Source organism: Lacerta agilis, chromosome 5, assembly GCF_009819535.1.
Source record: "Lacerta agilis isolate rLacAgi1 chromosome 5, rLacAgi1.pri, whole genome shotgun sequence".
NCBI classification, from domain to species: Eukaryota; Metazoa; Chordata; class Lepidosauria; order Squamata; family Lacertidae; genus Lacerta; species Lacerta agilis.
Window position 1 is genome coordinate 20434308 of NC_046316.1, and position 24051 is coordinate 20458358.

Here is a 24051-nt window from a genome sequence, read left to right on the forward strand (position 1 = left end):
TAATACTTAAAAGGCATCACTGAAAAGGCAATGATTTAAGGAAATGTTAAATAAAATTTGTACATCTATAAATTAAAAAAAATACTGCAATCCTTTGCCTGACCATTTACTGTTTGCAACCTATAGAACAAAATTTTAACACATCCTCACATTTGTTTATTTGAATTCACTCTAATATTGCATTAAGGGTCTTAATGAATGCCTCTAAAAGGGAATTTTTTTATCTTTGTAGTATCCATGCACATATTTTGACAGACTATCCAACATTTCTGCAAGTCACATTCACCTTGAATATGATTATTAAGTTTCATTATTTTCAGATGTATGTTGTTTACACATATACAAAAGAGCAGGTATTTAGCAAATAAAAGTACACTGAACACTATATAAATAACTTCCCTTTTTTAAAGCTAGCTAAGATAGTTTACAGTACAAGATTACAGGCACTTAAATTATCGGATACGTTTAACTGTTCCATGTTGTGTGCTCAGTCTTTGGGGAATTCATAGCACTGGGAGTATGAATTGTATTCTAGTCCATTCTTCACATCACACTTGATGACTTACTGCATAGGTTTATAGTAGCCGTTTTGGTTTTTGGTTATGAAACGTATATAATTTTTCCATGCAGCACAGAAGAAGGCAGAAGTTGATTTTCTTTGAAATCCAAATAGGTTCCATATTCTGAGCCAAGGCATTGCAAAAGAAAATAGTAGTTTTGCATGAAATTAAATGGCTTCTTAGGTACTCCAAATGGCATCAGAAAAATCCTGGCACGCCCACACAAAACCATAAAAGGCATAAGGAATTATCAAATTATTTAGTACCCCAGACCGCAGGCTAATCCACCAAGACTTGATATGGTATCATCAGGTAGGCAAAAGCTTATTCCCCGCCGCCGCTGTTTAATTCATTTAACTTACGGCTTTCACAGAAAGCACTATCATCTGAATATGAAATTCAGAACTCAGTGAGTTTTAGGGGAGTTTGAAAGTGTGAAGAAAATCTCAATGCAGCTCAAAACAAAAACAAAAAAAGTAAAATGAGGCTATCCACATGTATACCATATAGTGTACGTGGATACCATTTTCTACAAAGTACTGAAAGATATAGTATTAGCAGCCTGTAAAAGTGGTGAGGAAGGGGGCTGAAAATCAGACCCAGCCCCATCCCACCAGACCCTATACTTGCTTGAGTGAAGAGGCATAGCAGTCCAATGGCATTTCTTGGTCAAATCTTAACATCTTGAGATTCTACCATCTTGCCAAGTGTCTTCTTAATCCTCAAAGCTGTAAGTCTAGAGGCAGGATTGTGGGCCCAGCATTCACACATTAATTTCAATATTGCTCTTAAACACTGAAAATAGAAAAAGGAATTCTTGCATGAACAATTATGTATTTAACAGGATTTGTACACTGCCATACCAACAACTCTTGGCTCGTTTTTCTAAACCACTTAGAGGCTTTTATAATTAAATCAAAGCTTTTAAGCGGTTTACAAAAATGAACCAACAAGTGAAATGCAATAGATATAAAGTCAAATGTTAAAAACAAGGACTTTAAAAATGCAAAAGATAACTAAAACCATCAATTTTAAAAAGATACATTATCAAATACAGTTATATTTTTAAAAACAAGTCTGCCTAATATCAAATACAAGTGAAATACTGTTGCTGTTTGGAGTTAATTATTGTTCATGTGCACAGCAGATAAGTAAACCTTTTCTAATAAGAGAAGAATAAAATATTGGTAGCGTTCATGCATCATGATAAATAATAGTAAAAGGCTTTTACTAGTAAAAGTGTGAAAGGGGGGAGAGGAGAGAATTCCAATCAGCAAACAATGAAAACTTCTAAGGTAATGTTTCCTTTCAAATCTAAAATTTATTTCCGTAAGTGGGGCAAAAAGAACTGTCAACTAGATTCTCCTTCTTTCGGCATGCTTACCTCATCACTATTCCATCTATTAGATACTATAGGGCGCAGGTGCTTAACACATATGACCTCTCTCATGTCCTCGTACGAAGGGTCATTCGGCACCATGTCATAATAGGGTAGTTGGTACTCTTCAACAATACCTGCAAATAAATGATATAAATTTAAGTATGCAATTCAAAATTAGCCCATGTCTAAGACTTAAGAGAGGCTCTTATTTTTGCATTTCAAAAGGAAATATTAGGTGGGGGGGCATACATAGAGGCTGAGACACCTACGCATTCAAGAGAATAGGGAACAACAAACAAAGGAGAAACTAAAAGACAACATTCATGCTGGTCTCCACAGATGCTACGCTTGACAGAATGGGCAAAATAGAGACACATGTTGCTTTGTCACAAAACCACATTGCCTTCCCCATTACCCATGCTACACTCCAAGCCCCATACAAGTTGGGTTGGTAGAAAAAGGGAACGCTGGGAGTAGCAGCACTTAATTTACAGAGCAACAATAACTTTACACCTTCACTTCTTTTCCCCCATAGGTTCAACTAGCATTTCTAACAGTTGTATTTCTTTATAAATAATCAGTCACTGATTTCAATTTCTGGAGGCCATGTTGCTGGTAAGAGAGATTGTGTGTGCAACACATACACTTAGCAGTCAGGGGATTGAAGAAGAAGAGTTTGGATTTGATATCCTGCTTTATCACTACCCGAAGGAGTCTCAAAGCGGCTAACATTCTCCTTTCCCTTCCTCCCCCACAACAAACACTCTGTGAGGTGAGTGGGGCTGAGAGACTTCAAAGAAGTGTGACTAGTCCAAAATTACCCAGCAGCTGCATGTGGAGGAGCGGAGACGCGAACCCGGTTCACCAGATTACGAGTCTACCGCTCTTAACCACTACACCACACTGGCTCTCAATTGCCTAGCACATCCCCTGATTGTTAAGACAGGAGGGGGGGGGAAGGTGCTAGGGGATTCATGGAGGAAAGGAAGAGTTGGGGTTAGAGGCTTGAAGACAGCTCCAGAGCTGCCATTCACTCAAAAGGAGGCACAGGGATTTCTTACAGCCTTTTACAAGTTTCCCTCTGATCTCAGAGACATAAAAGGGAAGCACAAAGAGACCTGGAAAAGGCTTTGTGAATCTTCTCTTGCTTCCCCTCTCAAGTCCCTGCAATTTAAGTGTAAGGGATTTTGACACCTATAAATTTGGCCCATGATGCAGATCCTGATAAGGATTTGGCCCATGAAGCAAAAAAAGGTTCCCCACTCCTGACTTAGGACATAGGCATTATCATATTTGAAGACTAGATGTAGGCTTTACCTCCTGTGACACAACGCCGAGCCATTTCCCAAATGATCAAGCCAAAACTGTAGATGTCAGCCATAATGTATGGCTGGAAATGATTTTTATTCAGACTTTCATCAAGGACTTCTGGAGCCATGTAACGCTTTGTTCCCACTCTGGTATTCAAAGGGACATCAACTTCATTTGTATCACTGCATTAACATAAAATGTTGTATGGTTGAAATAGTGTAAAACTAGCATGCAACAAGAAGCAGTAACTACAGTAATGAAGCTTTTCCCCTCAGTTGTTAAACTACTGTATATTCTGGCGTATAAGACTAGTTTTTAATCCGGGAAAATATTCTCAAAAGTCGGGGGTCGTCTTATATGCCGGGTGGAGAATCTGTGGTCAAGTATATCTCAAACTCTATATTTTAACTGGAAAAGTTGGGGATCGTCTTATACGCCCAGTCATCTTATACGCCGAAAAATACGGTAGTGGGCTTTTTTTTAAACAGTGTAACACAGCCTTGGTACTAAGCGCCTACAAAATATCAGCTTGCAAAAATGTTGGTTTTATGAGCAATAAGCAGACTAATTAAAAAAAAAAGGTGCAGACTAGAAGCACTCCCCACCGCCAAAGACTGGCCCATGAGGCACTCCTAGCAAAGGAAGCAGGTGGCAGCTGTAGAAAAACTGTTTCGGCTAGCAGAGTAGAGTGCTTTGCTTCTACTTTGCCAGCCAGATTTGCTTCCATAGTGTCCACAGAGGAAGGGATGCCACGTACTCTGCAGGCAGCATGGAAGCTGACTGGGCTGGTGAGGAAGAGTGCTGTGTTGCTGCTTCAACTGCCCCAAACCTGGGTGGAATTCCATGCACTCACTTGCTGGCTGCCAATGGCTACCAGATAGATGACTGACACACAGAATACGCACTTTTTGGTGGTGGCCCTGCAGTTGTGGAATTCAATACAGTGGTACCTCTACTTACGTTCACCTCCAGTTATGTATCCTTTGCGATACATACGCGGCAAACCCAGAAGTATTTTTCCGCATGCGCAGAAGTGCTAAACTGTGCCATGTGCATGCGCAGAAGCAGCACCTCCGGTTGCAAATTCCTCGGGATCTGACCAGAGCTCTGGAACGGACCCTGTTTGCAACCGGAGGTACCACTGTACTATGTGATAGCAGCAAACCCCATCCCTCAATACTTTCAAATGGGCGTTTAAGACCCACCTCTTTGCCATGGTCTTCAGTGGCTAATTGTAAGGTGAGCCATAGAAATGGTGATATGGTCTTTTTGGGTACACTTAAGTTACACTGGGTAATTTGTTATTTTTGTGATGGCTCTGAATAGTATTACTAGGAAGATGTTTTAAATAATTTATTACATTATATTTTGTATGTTATGTTTGGATGTGTACTTTGCAGGCTGTCTTGTTAAGAAAATATCTTAAGAAGTGGGTTATAAATCTGCTAAATAAAGACTAGCATAACCAACCTGCCTGCTAATGTGAAGATCACAGGAGTAAGGAGTCTTTTAAACAGCCTGCACGAAGAATTTTTATGAAGTAAACTATTTGTAGACGAATGCATATTGGATGCCATTTATAGCTGTCTGTTCAATTTGTTTCAAACTGAGCATTAAAGGGAGTGAAGTGTCTGAAACTGCCAAGGAAGAATAAGACGCTGAACAGTAACAACATTTGTCGTCTCCCTCTTCTTTGAAAGCAGGGTAATTTATTTTTGTGTGCGTGACATTCCGAGATCTCTAGCCCAAGAACATTTTGTGGCTATACCGTGTCTCAATTATTCTTTCCCAAGTCCACTTTTGCAAAGAAAATATTTATTCTTTTGGGAACATTCCTGTTATGCACAAAGATTCTACGGTTGTGAACCAGCCAAATGAATCCATCACACTTTTCAGATTTGGGCACAGATACCTCCATGAGTATACAAAGGATAGGATTGGATTACCTACCTGTTGAATTTGACAGCTAAGCCCAAATCAGCAATACAGCAAGTCCCATTTCTCTTTATCAAGATATTTTTACTTTTCAGGTCTCTGTGTGCAATAGCAGGCTTGCCTTGTGTTCCATATATCTCTGTGTGCAAATGGCACAGGCCACAAGCAGCAGAGTAAGCCAGTTTGAGCAGAGATCTGTTGTCCAGAGTGGTACACTTCAGGAAGTCATACAATGACCCATTTTCATGATAATCAGTAATCAAGTAGAGCTGGGTCCAGGAGCCTGTGCCTTTAATATCTGCTGCTATAAAACCTGTGGAAGTTAGAAACACAGTTAGTGCTGAATGTTCCCTCAAATAATGAAATTAACACTGTGCCAGGGATGGATATTGAGTAGACACTTCTGTGGCATGGAGTGGGGCTTTTTCCACCACTACAACCCATTTAAACATCCAACTCCCTGGCAACAAAACACAAGCCTAAAAGACTTATGGTCTTTTAGGAAGAGAATTAAGACCTCTCAATCTGCCAGGTTGTTGTTTTTTTAGTAGAGTCTGACTTTGAAGAGGCAATTTCATAATCTGCTGTTGATTTGTTTTTATTGTTTGATAATGCTTTTAGCATTTGTTCTGTTGCTTTATGTTTTCAATTACTAGGGTTCCAGCTTAGTCAGGAAAGTAGGGTATACATTTGAAAAATAAATAAATTACACATACTACACAATCACAGATTTCTAACTTAGCAGTAGTTCTGCTGAGGATAAATGGAGTTTTGCTCTGGAAGTGACTGGAAAATACTACAGAGTTCAGTTTCCTGCCTTTAGAATCGTAAAAAACAACCCTGAAAACACCCATCGTCATCCCTTTCAATTTCACGGGATTTCTACTTTGCAGATGAACTACATTATTAATATCATTTTAGCAGGTTTTGTCTTTCTTCTCAGAATGACACTACATCTTGATCCAAAAACAGTTTTCAATACTTACCAAGTATATTTTCATGGCGCATGAGAACTGTCTGGTAAATCTCAGTTTCTCGAAACCAGCTGGCTTCTTCAGTGGTGAAAAATACTTTCACTGCCACTTTTTCACCCCGCCATTTACCCATCCAGACTTCACCATATCGCCCTTTTCCAACTTGCCGCACCATTTGAATTTGTTTGGCAATTGTCCGCTGGACCTGAAGAGGAAATCTGAAATCACTGAGTGATTCTACGGATGCTGACCAAGTGCTTGGAAGCTCTTATTCTGACATTGCTTTTTCATAGAAAATAGTGAATACTCAAACAATTCATTAAAAAGGAGCTGTTAAGTTAAACAAAAATCTGCCACTAATTTAACAAGCTAAATCATAACCAGATCAAGAAATGAATTCTTTCTTATTGTTGCTCATGGAACCAATCCACATATTTGAAATATTTGGTCTTGGGTCAACACAACATGAAATGAATTTCTCTGGAACTATCGCAAGACTCGGTGTGTAGAAAAACCCTGTTCTGACACAAACATGTCTTCAACAATCTAATGTTTATCTTTTAACCTAAGATGAAACTGTGTGTGGGTTTTTTGTTTGTTTGTTTGTTTATCCCCATAAAGAACTGGTTTACCCACTTGGCCAGAACCTGTATTCTAATAGCCTGGCTCCAGGAACCCTGCTTAGGATGAGTAAGGGAAGGAGACATTCACACTCACCTCATTTCCATCTATAATTGTTCCAGTCAGTGTCATATGTGCTTCCCACACCCTGAGTACTTTGCCCTATTTATTTAAGGACCATTGCTGAGGCAGTCCCCAAGACTCCCCATCTGACTGTGACAAACGTCTTTCGCCGATTTCCCATAATCAGGGGCTGAAATCTCTGCCCTCCAGGAGCTGATTGGACAAGCTATTTCTACCTCTGCTCCCCTTTTCCCCAAACCGGGGGAAAAAATAAAGCCCTTTTCTGTATAAAGATGTCAGCTGCTCCTTCCTGAAAGGAGGCATTGACCTCCCATGATGTTTTGCACATGCTTGTAGTTTAGGACCTACCTGGATTTTCCAAATGTACAGGAAAAACTAGCAGGAACTATTACAGTGGTACCTCAGGTTACAGACGCTTCAGGTTACAGACTCCGCTAACCCAGAAATAACGCTTCAGGATAAGAACAGAAATCGTGCTCTGGTGGTGCAGCGGGAGGTCCCATTAGCTAAAGTGGTGCTTCAGGTCAAGAACAGTTTCAGGTTAAGAACGGACCTCCAGAACGAATTAAGTTCTTAACCCGAGGTACCGCTGTATTTAACTTTATAAACCTGTCTCTCTTGAATACTTTCTCTGCGTATCCCAAATGGTTTGGCGATCTACTTTGACTGGTGAATCAGTTGCCCAGAAACCTTCCCCATTTATCACTCCTACACTGTGGGATTAAGCAGAAAGCATGAGAGACTAGCTGAAGACTTGCCTAGCAGGGACTGAGGAGATAGTGCAGGCTCCTTTTTCCCACCCAGGGAGTCCATCTTCCACCTAATGTGGCTTCAACCTAGGGGACTGAAAGATCTGGGGACAGGTGCACCTCTCCCTTACAGGTTCTTCATATTTCTTTCTAAACAAACAGATCATGTATTTAAATTTCCACAAACACCACTCAAATAAAACTGCCTTCCCAATAAGTTTGTGTGTGTGTGTGTGTGTGTGTTTTAATAAAAAAAACTAGCACGCTAGGAGACTAGTAGTGCCAGGCAAGCATGGAGGAGGGGAAGTACCATCCTCTGAAGACAGCACAGAAATTCAGCAGGCTCAGAGAAGAAAGACTGAGCAATCTATCCCACCTTGCCAGCCTCCTCACTCAGCTTCAAAAAACTCCAGGGAAGTTGTTAACTACATGACTGCTGTAAAATAAAGAGCTCTCAGCTGAAGAAGCACAGGTAAACCACTGGCTTACCAACAGAGGAAGTCCAGAACCACTGCCAGAGCTCTGTGATTGGTCAATAAGATCCTTAAGTGACTCGCCAGATGGAATAAAGGCTTCACCCTGCTCCAGGTCACGATTATAACATCCTCTTTTTGCTACCCACTTGCAATAATGCCTGGGGGGAAAAAACAGATCTTGATCTAACATGGTGTTATTTTAAGTAACTCTGCATACAATGCCATAATTCCAAAAATATTTAGCACTGGTGATTTTTTAAAATCAATTTTTGCATCAGTGAGCAAATATTGTCTATATAGTTTCATTTCTTGGTTTTCAATTTTGCCTGACAAATGCAAACTGCACACGGAAGTGAATACCTGAACTGAGGGGCCAATGTCATTTGAATTTGTGGTCTCCTTTATTATTATTGGCTCTGGATATTAAACCCACATACAAAATTGCTAGATCTCCCAGTTTAGTTCTCTGCATGCTAAGCAGAGTGGGGAGAAGAGCACAAGTTCAAAGTTCCCTTCTGATTTTACTGTGTACAGTGTTAAACTCCGATCAAACTGAACAATCCATAGCTAAATTAGGAGGATGGCACCCTAATCCTGAATATGTGTGACAATGAATAAGCTTGTGGTGCCACTGTAGCCTTTCTGCAATGCTGGCACTGAGGCAACATTTCATGACTGGTGGGTGGGTGGGTTGCATAGCTGCTGCTATAATCCATCCTAAGCTCTCAAGTGCTGAAGCAGCAAGTGACTGAGCCAGATTGCAACTTTGCTTTAAAAAACAAAACCAAGGTGAGTTACAAATGGCAAATTTCAGAGGTAAGACACTAAATATGATACAAAAATAGTATCATGCTAAGAGTTGCTTAATTATAGGGTTTAAAAATGCCAATATCACATACTGCTCAGATTGCTATCTTCACTCTGTATTAGGCCAATAGTGCAATCCTCTATATGTCTACTAAAAAAATAGGTCCCAGTGGGGCTTTATCTCAATTAAGCGTGTATAGGATTGTAGTCTAAGGATCAGTCAGAGAGTCCTCTGGTGCATGCACATGATGGAGCACAATACTGAATCTCCTCTGCTTTTCCGATTGTCCCTCCTTTCATATGGAACATCAAATCAGACTCAAAGAATCATAGAACTGTAGAGTTGGAAGGGTCATCTAGTCCAACCCCTGGTATGTATGTATGTATTGTATGTGAGTGATATGGTATGTATGCAAACACAACCATAAATAAACTCTGACTGCCATAGAAAAGGGTATACCCCAGATCACATGCAGTGCTCTAAATCAGTCTTCCCCATCTTGGTGCCATCCAGATGTTTCGAGCCAATTAACTATGTTAGCAATGGCTGATGGGAGTTGTAGTCCAAAAATACCTAGAGGGTGCTAGATGCAGGGTGGGGACAAGGCCATATGCTTGAAACACACTCCTATATTCTGGTATATGTAGAGTGTACACAATAGTGAGCTTATATTATTTGGCCGTCTGTCAAGTTTCATGTCAGATTGGTTTCCATACATCTGACTATTTTCACAGTGATGCAAATCAAACTGTGTTTGATTCTAGAATACCTCCAGACATTCTTAGTGATCTAACTAGTTAGCAACAAATCTGCAATACGCTACACCCGAAAAATAGGATATCACCCAAAAAGATTTTTACCTGTAGCAGAAACAGCTAAATAAGATGATCATAACTATTATACAGACCGCCATAGAAATAAATGCAGCCATCCAACGTATGCTGCCATCAAAGATGCCATCTAAATAAAGGAACAAAATATTAATATAATTAAAATGAAAGGTAAATTTATCTCTGGGAAATATGAGACAAACTTAGGGAATATTGGAAAGCTATCCATCCCCCCCCCTGCTTGTTGCAACTCTTTCATAGTTAAATATACAGCAATTGTGTGGAAGGCCTCCTTTTAATCAGTAGGCATGTGGGATCCCCAGGGATAGTGCTCCTGCACTGTGTGCTAGAATCCTGAGTCGGACTTTGTTAATTCTGTGAACATCAATTCATACTAAGTGATTTTCTGGTTCTATATTACAAAAGTCCCCATTTTTAATACAAGAATTCACTCATTCTTTTTAAACAAATGCAGTAAGACTTTGGTGTGTGATTTCCACTATCACTCCTCTGACAATCCAGCTTGGTTTAGCTTCCTATGATGAAACACAATAACTACTGAAAAACAAGTTAGAGAAGCAAGTGGGGGGAGTTAAAGTACAGGTTATGCTTACTACTTTCTTATTACTGCACCAGGAAATAAATACACGCTTTTTGGGGGAGTGAATTAAAGCAGTTGAGACTGGTGAAAAATCAGGAAAGTGGTGGGGAGACTGCTGAAGGCAGCAACGCTGATGACTGTGATGATAATGATCGCGATAATTAACATTAGCACTTTCAAGTGGTCAAAGCACTTCCCATGCATTATCTGAAATCCTTACAACAAAACTTGTAAGTCAAGTTAGTACTATTAATTTCCATGTTGCAGATGGGAGGGAAGATACCAAGAGTGAGTTGCTTGCCTAAGGCCACCTAGTGAGTTCATGACAGAGCTGAAATTTGAACCAGGGACTTCCTCATTCACAAATGAGCCCGAACAATGCTGATAGCTTCGGGGCAGGTCCTCACGCAGATCCATAAAGATGCTTTGCAAACAGCAAGCAGCATCCTAAATTTTTAATGATCCTCTGGAGCCCCTTGAGAGGGCTGGATAGTTTTTTTGGTAGCCTAATGAGAATAGCGGTAGCGATCTCGTGACTGGCAACGTGTCACTGTTTGCCTGTCAAGATGCTATAATCGCTTTAATGTCTCCAAGCTCCTCAATCTTGGTTGGGGCGACGAGCAAATATGATAGTCAACGCAAAGTATCAGCATGGGCAGAACAGCAAACACAGCTAATTTGGTTCTATCACATCCAAAGGAAGAAAGGGCAACTTGGTCTGTACTGAGATCCTCATATGAAATGACTTGTATATTTAGTTGTAATAAATGTAGTACATAAAATTACAGAGGTTTGATTCTAGAAGGTGGTGAAGTGTGACTAATGCTTGGCTGTGGCATTTATGCTATGGGGCACCAAAGGGTTCCTTTCTGCCACCCCCCTTAACATCTACATCAGGAGTGGGGAAACTTTTTTACCCCAAGGGCAGCATTCCCTCATGACCAGTCTTCTGTCTGTCTAGAGGCTATGTAGCTGGTAACTGGGGAGAGGGATTTATTGGCTGTGACACTCTGTCTTTGGAATTCACATCAATATCTACTCCAACATCTTTTTGGTGCCAAGCAAAGATAGTTCTATTTCCCCAGACTTTTTATCTCCCATTATGTTTTTGTTGAAATAAACCAACTTTTTGATGCTGTATGCTGCTTTGGGTTTAGCTGCAAGGGGACTAGTGGGAAGGGTTTGTGACAGAAATCCTAGTGCCCCTGCAAAAAACTGGTTCACATCCCTAAGGATCCTGCCTGTGGAATATTTATTCATTTTCTTCCATTTATGGTCCACATTTTTTCTGCTGCAGAACCCAAGGCTGTGTAACATGCATGTATTTCCCAGGTGGACACTCATCCAGGCACTAACCAGATCCAGCCTGCTCATCTTCAGCAGGTGGTGGCCTCACGTACCTTCAAACCATACTTTGGAAATACTAGGAAGCACCATACCTGGACTTATGGGAGGAGGTAATGTGGGCTGCAAATCTCGATTGCAGAAATCTGTCCGACAGCATTCAATTGTCCGTCGTGGTTGTGCTTTTGGAGAGTCCTATAGAGAAAAAAGAAAAGATGCATATTTTGTCACAAGTATTCTCTGAACAACCCTCTATAGCTACGTAAGTTACAACAAAGGGAAAGATTAAAGCTATGTAGATTTTTGCTAAGTTGATTAGATCAGAAGAAAATTGACAAGTGGGATCTGCAGCAAAATGTTCTACCATGGAGTGCTTATGCTTCCAGATAGTCATGCCTTTTCACAGGATATTGCATTCTATTCTTATCCCCTGCGCCCATTTTCTGTCCCCCCATTCAAAAAACAAACAGAGAGAGAGAGAGAGCAGTGTTCCCCACTTAGTGCCCCACCTATTTTTTGTGCTTCTACAAACAATTCAGGTTCATATAATCCTGTCAGGACCTTCTTATGTCTGGCATGCCACTCTGAATCAGTTTCCCGTGCACATTATGAGGACAATAATATTGAACTTTACAGCTTTGCTGTAAGGATTTTAAGACAAAGTATTAATGTTAGAAATGATAAAATTGGCAAAGAAATAAATCTCCCAATTTTAGGCTTTTGGAGCAAATTACTTGCATGAACAGCAAATGTTGGAATTAAGTGTCGGGAGCTGCCTGGGTTCACATGCAACAGAAGACAGTTGGAATACCTTGCACTGGAAGTCTGAGCCTTCATACTTCATGCAGCCTGAAGCAAGTGTAATTTCACCATTATCTTCTTCTTCGATTATGGCAAAGCAATGTCCATTAGTTCTGGAACAGATGAATTGACTTCAATTCTCCATGTACTGTTCTGCATTCAACCAACCTATTTATATCTATTAGATTATTGTCTTGTATTCATCCTTCCAGTATAATGGACACATGGCATTCATGATACTGCACTCAAAGAAAACATAAACAGATATAACTGATTCCAAAAGACTTTGTTTCCCATTAGGTGTACTTGAGATTTCAACCTTTGAATGCCTGGAGATGGACAGCTTTAAGGCAGCTAAAGGTAAAAGGGCCCCTTCGGGTCAAGAATAAAATGTAAGAAATAGGACATATGCCTTCAAAATTATTTGATGGGTTTTCCATCTTAAAAATTATATCTACTAGATTTATCAACTACATGAATGTAATATTTGGATATGGAAACTATATAAAAAACAAACACTAGAGGGCAATAAAAAGCAACAATTCTAATGTGACCAACGATTTGACCAAATCAGATTCCCTTATGCTATGCAAGAAGAACAGGTTGTTTAGCTGTACCTGTAGTTCTCCGAGTTGTTATTTGTGCAGGCACACATGTGCAGACATGTAAGCTAGTCTAGAAATTTGGCAAGTGGCCCCCACCTTCCATGCTCACGCATTCAGGGACATGGCTCCTGCATTCTTCTTAATTCAAAAACCACAGCCCTATGGGAAGACTATGCAGGAGATAACAACCATACTTACATCTACAGTGGGGAAAGAGAGTGGGTTTTGTGTCTGCACAGATGACTATTGGAAGATCTCCAGTTATAAGTAAGCAACCCGTTCTTTGTGGTCTCTGTGCTATTGCACACATATGGGTAGTAAAGCAAGCTAGCTTACTAGAGGCAGGAAAGATACGATGAGGTCAAGGATGCAAGTGCAGCCCTTTCAAAAGACGTTGCTCAGTTCCATTTGCCTTGTAATCAAGCAGATTACAGATGAAAACCAAAAGTTGTAGCCAAGTAGCAGCATGGTGAAGGTCCAGCAGTGGACCTTGGCGGAATACCAAGGAAGTCACTACAGCTCTGGCTTCACTTTGGAGTAGGGAACTTTGGAGGTCTGTAGGCATAGGTACAGGTGAACCATTAAAGACACCAGTGGGTGAAAAGTCATAACAAATAAACAGATCCAGACTACTCCAGAAGCTTTTGGTTCTGGAAAAATAAACATTCAAAACTCTGATACTAGGCTGTGGAAGACAATGGCCTCATTGTGGTGGAATAAACAGGCAACCTTGGGAAAGAACAAAGTATCTGGTTTCAGTAAAACTCTGATCTGGTGTATGGGAGTCAAACATGGGAGCTCAACACTTGAAGCACACTGATAACTCACACTCGTCATCATACTCCTCACCAATGTAATTGCCACTAAAAAAGGCACCTTGGAAGACAGTAGGTTTCCTGAATGAAATTAACTGCAGGTACAGAAACCATGTTTGTGTCTCCTCAGAGGCCACAGAGAAGGTACAGCCAAATTCTAAGAAATATATTAAAAGCTTTTAACCAATCCTCAATTCAGAAAGTCATTTCACCTGACCATAATAGTATATGAACTAAAAAAGGGTGGAACAAGGGAACTGAGACGCAAGAATTGACCGTGAAAATATTTGAAACCTCTGATCTTACTATAACTTGTACATATTCTTAATTACCTAATGAGAAAACAGTCTGAATTCTGCCCGCAGCACTTACTTGCATGTATTGTTAATGGCATTTTCTGGACAGTGCCCTGAGCAGTAGCACTGCAAAAAGGGCAATGTGTCCTCTGGAGCTAGGGTGACTCCATCTTCCTGCTTTTTCTGATCAGGATCAGTCTTCATCCCTGTCCCATGGAGCATGCTGTCTAGATTCTGCCCTGTATAATGTAGATACAAACATAATGGTTTGTTTCAGAAGGCAGGCTTACACTGAAGGTTTAGAACTCTTGACTGCAGTAGCCTCTGTACAGTCCTGTTTCAGCTCCAAAGCAAACCTGGAATGCTTATTTGCATACTTAAAACCTAACTTGAAAACTTATTTACCTGCAAGTGAACCACCACAGATTTCTTTAAAAAATAAAATAAAACTGACTTTCAATTAACAAGCACAAACGTAGATTAACATAGGTAATTGAAATATTAATGATGGACAGGCACACTAGCACCCTGAACAGGAACACAGCAGGGTGGCTAGTTGAGATTTTCTTGCAGGTCCTTATTCCAATTTAATATCAGGATCTCAACTATGTTTGACCTTTTAGAGAGACTGGAAATAAGAATATAATTCTGTACAGCAAGTTTTTATAAACATTTATATTTATACAGGCAATGAATATCACAACAAGCCAAACACCTGCTGTCCTTCCAATTATCTTAATTTCCTGTTGAGACTTCCCAGGTTTATAGCAATAGCAATGTGATAATACAGTAATATTACATAAAAACAGCACTAAAGCAAAATCTGCAGTCTTAACAGCTATAAATAATAGAGGCAATTAGCCAACATAATACATAATGTTTAGGAATTCTTCAAAATCATTTTAAAAACAAAAAGCTAGGTAAACTTGTTCCATGAAAGAGCAGCAAGTCTATCCTATATCTGAAAGGAGTACCAAAGCTAAACAGTCTGATGAACTGTCACCATCCAGCTCCCAGTAGTGGCCCTTAACTCCCCAGGGGTTTCTATGGGACCATCTTATCCTGAGGGGGGCAGAGAAGAAGCAGTTACTGCTTCTAAACAAACAGCTGCATTTCCATTTTATTGTAACTTTTTAAAATGATGCTTGTTGTGATATTCTTTTGTGAAGCACTTTATGAGGTCGAACTGAGCAGAATATAAATACTTTAAATAAATAAAACAGACAGGTATCTTTGGATATCTCTAACAGCTTTGCTTTCTCGTTTAAATGAACCTTCATCTATGCCTATAAATTTCAGTTGATTGACTTTTTCCATGACTCAGCTCACAGTTTATATAGTCTTCTGAGTGATTCAGAGGCCTATACCTGAATAATGACTTTGCAATTAGTCTCAAGTAATTAGTCTCATAAAAACAGCCATATCTACCCTGATTCCTTCCTTGTCAAAAGGAGGCTAGCAGACTCTTCTGACTAGCAGCGTGTGCATTTACTAGGTAATCTTCCCTGTGTGAGGAAAGAACTTGATAGCTTATTGATTCCTTAAGTGCACTGTGTCCTTTTTCTTTTAGGGTACTTTAGTCTAAAAATATTATAGTCACCACATTAACTCAGAAATATCTAATGCCTTCACTGAATAAGACTGTCCATAGAGATGGAAATTAGTCAACAGATGCAAGTGTTGCACCATTCAAAATACAAAGGAATTTTATCATTGAGTTTAGTATGAACTGTACAACAAACAACAACAACAACAACAACAACAACCCCCCCCCCCCAAGGTACTGGTTTTGAAATAGAAGGCTAACCAAGAAAGCCTGCTTGGTAACCAGCTCTTATATATTACCAATAAAGTGGGATCATGGTACTAAAAGTAGACAGCATGTCCTGTTAGCAATAATAGACAGACTGTTTCATAGACTCTCTATGAAAGTTATGTTAGAAATCTCCCTTTCTATAAAAAATGTAACTGGTTTTTTTTGTTTTTTGTTTTTGTTTCAAAGCAGAGGGTTTGAGAGTTGCTGAAAAAGATGGAAGCCATTTCCAGGTGTGTACAAAAAAGTCTTCCATTTCAACAGCTTTCATGTTGTTTCTACGTTTCAAAAACTACAACAGCTTATCTGCACCTATTTCAGACTGCAGTTAAAACATAAAATGTTGGCTGTGCACATGAATATTCTATACATCAAAAAACTTTCTTTTTCAAAAGTTTTACAAGTATGACTTTACCTTGAACTTGAGAAATGATGACTGCATAGAACCCCAGCAATCTGATGTAAACTTTCAGACAAATCATTGTTCGAATATAAATCCTTCCTGTGCACTGTCAACTTTGGCAAATTGCCCTGCTGCTTGACAAGTTCTAAGCTGGACTGTTTAGCAAAATCTGCTAGAAGACTTGGTGGCCAGTTGAAGCAATGGTTTAATTATTCCAATTTGTTTTCTGGAAAAGAGAAAAGAAACAAAATTGCATTTTTGAACAGATGAATAAAATTGTGCAAATTCCCCAAACCCTGAAAATGGGAGTGGGGTATCAAACGGATAAGATACCGTAAAAGCTTGAAGTGATAAACATGTACAAGTATATTTAAAAGACTAAAATATGACCTATTTGTATTTTAATCCATTGGATAACTATACAACATTTCAAAATTAATAGACAACTAGCTGATTGATAACATCTATGTAGCTAAAAATGTGAAATTGCTGTAGAACTTAGAATTTTAAAAGAATGATAATAAATCCATTCTAACACAACAGGGCACAAACATCTAGTAGAAAAAAAGATTTTTCTTTAAATACAGAGCTGTCTAGAAAACCCCCTTCTAATGTTTGCTCAACTGCATAAAAAGGAAGGCAGTAAAATTTGCTCTACCATTTTAAAGTACATACACTTCAGAAACAAAGTGGGCAAACATGGTTATATTAAAATGTAGCAGCTTTTAGTAATCTCACAGTGATGTTTTTGAAATGATTAATAGAGCCTAACTAGGCCTCAGAGGAATAAACAGCAATTTGGACACCTAGGTAGTTAATATAGACAATACAGATTCTGTGTTAAGATGAACAGAACACTGATTTTGCCTTTCTTTGGCCTCTTGTTTGAGTGGGCTTGACCTTCTGACCCCTGTCAGCCTGGCGCTATTCTTGAATGAAAAAACTTGTATTTGTTCAAGGATGTGCTGCAATTACTGTTAGTGGCTGCTTCTACCATAAATAACTCAATCTGTCTGTTGGCAGGACCCAAGAACTTTTCATTTTAATTACCGCTTCATAGGCATTTAACATGGAGGCAAATTACTGGCAGAGCATAGAGGTGTCTGTCACTTTCAATTTGCGCATGCAGGGGGCATACAGCCTTCGACCTGTGGCCTACTTTTCACACATCTGTGACTTCTTAGTAATGAAGAAACAAAGCAGCTTCCTCACTACAAGAAATAGAACCATTGCCTCAGAATGGCCTATCTGTGAAGAAGTGTGCATGAACACGAAAGCTCATACCAATAATAAACTTAGTTGGTCTCTAAGGTGCTACTGGAAGGAATTTATTTTTTTATTTTGTTTCAACTACGGCAGACCAACAAGGCTACATACCTGTAACTAGAACTGTGGATACAGCAATTGATGTATATTCAATGTTGGGCTATGCCCAGAGTATGATAGTTGTTCAGAATATAGCCACCTAAAGCTTCTTTAAAAAGTCTCAATGAATATTTTAGCCTTTAGGTCTCAGATTGAGTTGCTGTTTCAAAAAGTCTTCAGCTTTTATTGTATTGATTTTACATTTGCTTTATTGTGCTGTATAGTCACAGAATCGATTCTCAATTATAAAACTTTTTTTAAAAGTAACCTAAAATTTTTATATCCCTGAATCATGTTTCCATGACTGGCAGATTGCCTCCTTTCAGTCCCAGAATAATTTTCCCGTCAAAATTGTTGTGCATGTGTAATGGTCATGAATGCACAATGACCTCAGATAACAATAATAAAAAAGTTGGGCTGTACACCCCGCGGTAAGTTTTGAATCATCCCAAAATAAGCATTCAAATTTCTTTTATAAGATGTTGTTTGCATCTGGCCAACACTTTCCTTCAGTGCAAGTCAGTGTCAAAATATAGTATTCACATGCCAAATATAGTCCAAGTATGTAGGAACTGAGTAAGAAACTTTGTGCACGACCCCAAAATATTTTTGGGCACCATAAATCATATACCCACAGATCCAGGACAATGTCCTCAACAAGGTGGCATTGAATCACATCCAGCCCAAAGCTTTCATTGGGTGCAAGACACTGTAAAATGTGTGAAGTCACACAAATCAGTACAAAAGACTGTCAAATATGGCGTTCCCCACACCAGTAATAGTCAACATTACCGGACATTCTCCTAGATGTGTGGGCATTTGACTTCCGATGGCCCAAAAATAACAGGGCTAAAAGGACCCAAGTATCCAAAACTAAGCTTATGATATATATAGGGATGAGGAGTTTATTGTTGTTTAGTCGCTTAGTCATGTCCGACTCTTCGTGACCCCATGGACCAGAGCATGCCAGGCACTCCTGTCTTCCACTGCCTCCCGCAGTTTGGCCAAACTCATGTTGGTAGCTTCAAGAACACTGTCCAACCATCTCATCCTCTGTTGTCCCCTTCTCCTTGTGCCCTCCATCTTTCCCAACACCAGGGTCTTTTCCAGGGAGTCTTCTCTTCTCATGAGGTGGCCAAAGTATTGGAGCCTCAACTTCAGGATCTGTCCTTCCAGTGAGCACTCAGGGCTGATTTCCTTCAGAATGGATAGGTTTGATCTTCTTGCAGTCCATGGGACTCTCAAGAGTCTCCTCCAGCACCATAATTCAAAAGCATCAATTCTTCGACGATCAGCCTTCTTTATGGTCCAGCTCTCACTTCCATACATAACTACAGTGGTACCCCGTATTATGCACACAATCCGTTACGGATCGTGCTACATAACACGGGCATGCTAACATGAACGCCCCCCAAAAGAAAAAACCCAGAAGTAGTGCGATTCAAGCGCTTCTGCGCATGCGCGAAGTGCACAGAAGCGTTCTGCGCATCCGGGGGTCATGCGCGCTCCAGAAACACTTCCGGGTTGCGGGTGTTCTTAACTCGAACGTGCGCAACCCGGGGTATGACTGTACTGGGAAAACCATAGCTTTAACTATACAGACCTTTATCGGCAAGGTGATGTCTTTGCTTTTTAGGATGTTGTCTAGGTTGGTCATTGCTTTTCTCCCAAGCAGCAGGAGTCTTTTAATTTCGTGACTGTTGTCACCATCTGCAGTGATCATGGAACCCAAGAAAGTAAAATCTCCCACTGCCTCCATTTCTTCCCTTTCTATTTGCCAGGAGGTGATGGGACCAGTGACCATGATCTTAGTTTATCTAGGCCCAATTGTAAGAACCTAAGACAATGACCATGCCTTCAATATTATTTTATTTTATTTTTTACTTTCTTTCCCCCCTTGAAGAATCAGAGATTGCAGGCAGGCAGGCAGGCAGAGCTGCAAATCCTGCTTTCATGACCCATATCCGGAGCCAGGTAGCAATTTTCCCTGGGGATCAACTGGCTGATGATCTAGTGTTTTTTTACCTTACCACATAACTTGTGGAACAGCTAACTTGCATAAACCACTAGGATTTAGTTACACTAAGCTTATGCTTCTGGAGTGGCAGACCTTGGTCATTTGTACTTCCTGTATGTTGCATACTAACTTACTTGATTTTTACCTCACCCTATCAACAAGGGCTAACACATACAGTACTCCTAAAATAAACCCTTGCTTATCCTGGCCATTTAAAGCTTTTCTTTAATACAAAGTGCTTACATCCATTCTGAAAGATGCTCAGACATTTGAGTTCTCAGAGCCAGAGGAAAAGGTGTTTCAGAGTTGTGGGACGTCTGTAACAACACCTGCTTATGGGCTAATAATAATAATAATAATAATAATTTATTTGTAGCCCACCCATCTGGCTGGGTCCCCCCAGCCACTCTGGGTGGCCTCCAACAGATATTAAAATACAGTGGTACCTCGCAAGACGAATGCCTCGCAAGACGAAAAACCCGCTAGACGAAAGGGTTTTTCGATTTTTTAGGTGATTCACAAAACGAATTTTTTAATGGCCGTGACTCGCAAAACGAATCGTCTTGCGCGGTACCACTTTAAGAAAAAGCCGGAACCTGCTGCTGCAAGGAGAGCGGCAGCAGTGGCGGGAACCGGAAACGGCAGCTCGCCTCCTCCCACCATAGAGGCTCACAAGTTCCAAGGTGGAGCAGCCGAGCCTACCCTCGGCTCCCGAGCCTGCCCTTTGCTCCCCGCAAACCCCAGAACACTCACCGCTCCGGGAGGGAGGAGGTAGGTCCGGCGCCATTTTAGCCTCGGCTTCTCCCTTACTGCGGCCCCTGCTCCCCACACCCAGCTTTCTCCTGCTGCCGCCGCTCACCCTGCTTGCTCCGCTGGCTTCTCCCGCCGTGGATCCTGCTCCCCGCTTGCTCCCCTGGCTTCTCCCGCCGTGGATCCTGCTCCCCGCTTGCTCCCCTGGCTTCTCCCGCCGTGGATCGTGTCCCCCGCTTGCTTTTCTGCCTTCCCACTGCGTTCCCTGCTTGCTCCGATGGCTTCTCCCGCCGTGGATCCTGCTCCCTGCTTGCTCCCCTGGCTTCTCCCGCCATGGATCGTGTCCCCCGCTTGCTTTTCTGCCTTCCCCCGCTATGGATCGTGTCCCCCGCTTGCTTTTCTGCCTTCCCACTGCATTCCCTGCTTGCTCCGATGGCTTCTCCCGCCGTGGATCCTGCTCCCTGCTTGCTTTCCTGGCTTCTCCCGCCGTGGATCGTGTCCCCCGCTTGCTTTTCTGCCTTCCCACTGCGTTCCCTGCTTGCTCCGATGGCTTCTCCTGCCGTGGATCCTGCTCCCTGCTTGCTTTCCTGGCTTCTCCCGCCGTGGATCGTGTCCCCCGCTTGCTTTTCTGCCTTCCCCCGCTATGGATCGTGTCCCCCGCTTGCTTTTCTGCCTTCCCACTGCGTTCCCTGCTTGCTCCGATGGCTTCTCCTGCCGTGGATCCTGCTCCCTGCTTGCTTTCCTGGCTTCTCCCGCCGTGGATCGTGTCCCCCGCTTGCTTTTCTGCCTTCCCACTGCGTTCCCTGCTTGCTCCGATGGCTTCTCCCGCCGTGGATCCTGCTCCCCGCTTGCTCCCCTGGCTTCTCCCGCCGTGGATCGTGTCCCCCGCTTGCTTTTCTGCCTTCCCCCGCTATGGATCGTGTCCCCCGCTTGCTTTTCTGCCTTCCCACTGCGTTCCCTGCTTGCTCCGATGGCTTCTCCTGCCGTGGATCCTGCTCCCTGCTTGCTTTCCTGGCTTCTCCCGCCGTGGATCGTGTCCCCCGCTTGCTTTTCTGCCTTCCCCCGCTATGGATCGTGTCCCCCGCTTGCTTTTCTGCCTTCCCACTGCGTTCCCTGCTTGCTCCGATGGCTTCTCCTGCCGTGGATCCTGCTCCCTGCTTGCTTTCCTGGCTTCTCCCGCCGTGGATCGTGTCCCCCGCTTGCTTTTCTGCCTTCCCCCGCTATGGATCATGTCCCCCGCTTGCTTTTCTGCCTTCCCACTGCGTTCCCTGCTTGCTCCGATGGCTTCTCCTGCCGTGGATCCTGCTCCCTGCTTGCTTTCCTGGCTTCTCCCGCCGTGGATCGTGTCCCCCGCTTGCTCTCCCCGCTCACCGGTCGCTCTGCCGCTTGCTCTGCCGCTCGCTTTCCCCGCTCGCCGGCTGGAGGCTTGGACTTTTTCCCCATAGGAACGCATTGTTTAAATTTCAATGCATTCCTATGGGAAACCGTGCTTCGCAAGACGAAATTTCCGCAAGACGAAAAGACTTGCGGAACGAATTAATTTCGTCTTGCGAGGCACCACTGTACATTAAAATATCACAATTAAAAACTTCCCTAAACAGGGCTGCCTTCAGGTATTTTCTGAATGTCAGATAGTTATTTATCTCTTTGACCTCTGTTCCACAGGGCGGGCGCCACTACCGAGAAGGCCCTCTGCCTGGTTTACTGTAGCTTTGCTTCTCGCAGGGTGGGAACCGCCAGAAGGCCCTCGGCACTGGATCTCAGTGTCCGGGCTTAACAAGGGGGGTGGAGATGCTCCTTCAGGTATACAGGACCGAGGCCATTTAGGGCTTTATAGGTCAGCACCAACACTTTCTACAGACACTGAGGACACTTCTTGGGGATAGAGAACATAACAGTTTGCAAAGGAGGCAATTCTTAGGAATGCAGAGGCAAAGCTATGGATCAGCACCAAGTGCTGGACTGAATTCATTTTTGTACCCAAAGGATATGCGAATCCATACATAATTTCCTGTACATATTAATTTTCAATTGGTTTAGAAGACAAGTTGCTATAAAGTGTACCCAGAAAGTTGCTATAAAGTATACCCAGAATATAAACAAAGTGAAAACCAGTGAGATTTAGCTTAGGTTTATTTGTACCCACCCACCCAAAACATAACAGAAAAAAATAGTTCCCATTGTTTCAGTGCTATGTAATCGTAGTAATAAAAATGAAGTAATTAAAAGTGCAAAAAATAAGGCTATGTTCAACAAAGAAATGCTTTGATTAGTAGGGTTTCTGGGTGCAATTTAAAGAACAAAGTGAACTAGCTTAATGTTTTAGGATCAGCTATGTAAGATTCACATGCACTTGTTTGATATTAATAAAATGCATTACAAACAGCTTACCTATAACAGAGGACTCTGTATTACATAATATTTTAAAATATTTTTACTTGCTATGTTTGTTCATAACTGGAGTGGCCAATGTGACACTCATGGTTGCAATAGTGCCCTATCCCTGGCTCACTACCTGCTTTGTGATGAGGGTGGTAACCACAACACCACCCCTCTGAAAGTACTAAAACTTAAGAACAAAATTAGAAGTGTGATGCTCTTTTTCACTTCCTCTTTCAGCTCTATATGATTTTCAATTATCAAATCAGAATTTGAGTAACTGGAAAGTAGAGTAACTGAATATGAGGAGGGAAAGGGGAGGGGGAAATGGAGTAGAAATGAGTGGGGAATGTATGGTGCTACAAGAGTCAGGAGAGAGACAGGAAGGAAGAGAATCAAGAAAGAGAAAAAGAAGAATGTGAGTGTAAGCGTGCATGCCAGATTCATTAAAATAGTCTTAACACTACAGTACATACTTTTTTCATGGTTTCTTTCCCTACTCATCAAATCACAGATCCTTACAGGTGCTCCTAATTTTGACAAAGGATCCACTGAAAACTGTCATCAATTTGTGACAGCTGCATATTCCTGCATTGCAGGGGGTTGGACTAGATGATCCTAAGGGTCCCCTTTCCAACTCTAAAATTCTATGATCTATTCATATGTCACTTCTGTGCCTACAGATGTGTTCTGTGATTTGTTGGTGGGTTTGCTGCCATCCAATGTAAAGGTTGCTTAGATTGGGGGTTGCCATCCCAGCACCTACAAAGGCGTTCCTTGGCATCCCCAAGGCAACCAAGGGCGCCTGCCATCACTCAGCTGTTGTTGCCCACCAGCCACATGGAGCTAACACAGCTGGCACTCCCTTTGTCTCACAGAGGGGTTTTTTCCTTCATGAGGAGGGTGGGTAGGAGGCAAAAACAAAGAAGATACTGCTGTTCACTAAACATGGCTGCCTGGCAGCCAATGCAGAGCTGGAGGGAGGCACTTTCTTCACCCTGTGAAGGAGCTTTTCTCAGTGAAGTAGTCAGGGAAAAGGTGGCAGAGATAACGTCCATTTGCTCAGCATTGTTGCCCAATGACAGATAACTCCTGAACTTGTTGACTAGAATCTGCAAAAGCCCCACACTTCA

General features: G+C 41.7%; 1 protein-coding gene across 2 annotated transcripts in view; it reads right to left on the reverse strand.

The window, feature by feature from the left end:
• Window positions 1-232: 232 nt before the first annotated feature.
• BMPR1A (bone morphogenetic protein receptor type 1A) overlaps window positions 233-24051 on the reverse strand; it is a 64141-nt gene continuing 40322 nt past the window's right edge. For both annotated transcript variants that reach the window (XM_033148802.1, XM_033148801.1), the window contains 11 exons: window positions 16420-16633; window positions 14268-14430; window positions 12486-12588; window positions 11770-11869; window positions 9760-9859; window positions 8105-8249; window positions 6174-6366; window positions 5203-5500; window positions 3259-3434; window positions 1945-2075; window positions 233-1355 (listed from right to left, as the gene is read on the reverse strand). In XM_033148802.1, the coding sequence (XP_033004693.1) occupies window positions 1230-1355; window positions 1945-2075; window positions 3259-3434; window positions 5203-5500; window positions 6174-6366; window positions 8105-8249; window positions 9760-9859; window positions 11770-11869; window positions 12486-12588; window positions 14268-14430; window positions 16420-16486 (1602 nt within the window). In that variant the 5' untranslated portion in view covers window positions 16487-16633 and the 3' untranslated portion in view covers window positions 233-1229. The remainder of the gene's footprint in view (window positions 1356-1944; window positions 2076-3258; window positions 3435-5202; window positions 5501-6173; window positions 6367-8104; window positions 8250-9759; window positions 9860-11769; window positions 11870-12485; window positions 12589-14267; window positions 14431-16419; window positions 16634-24051) is intronic.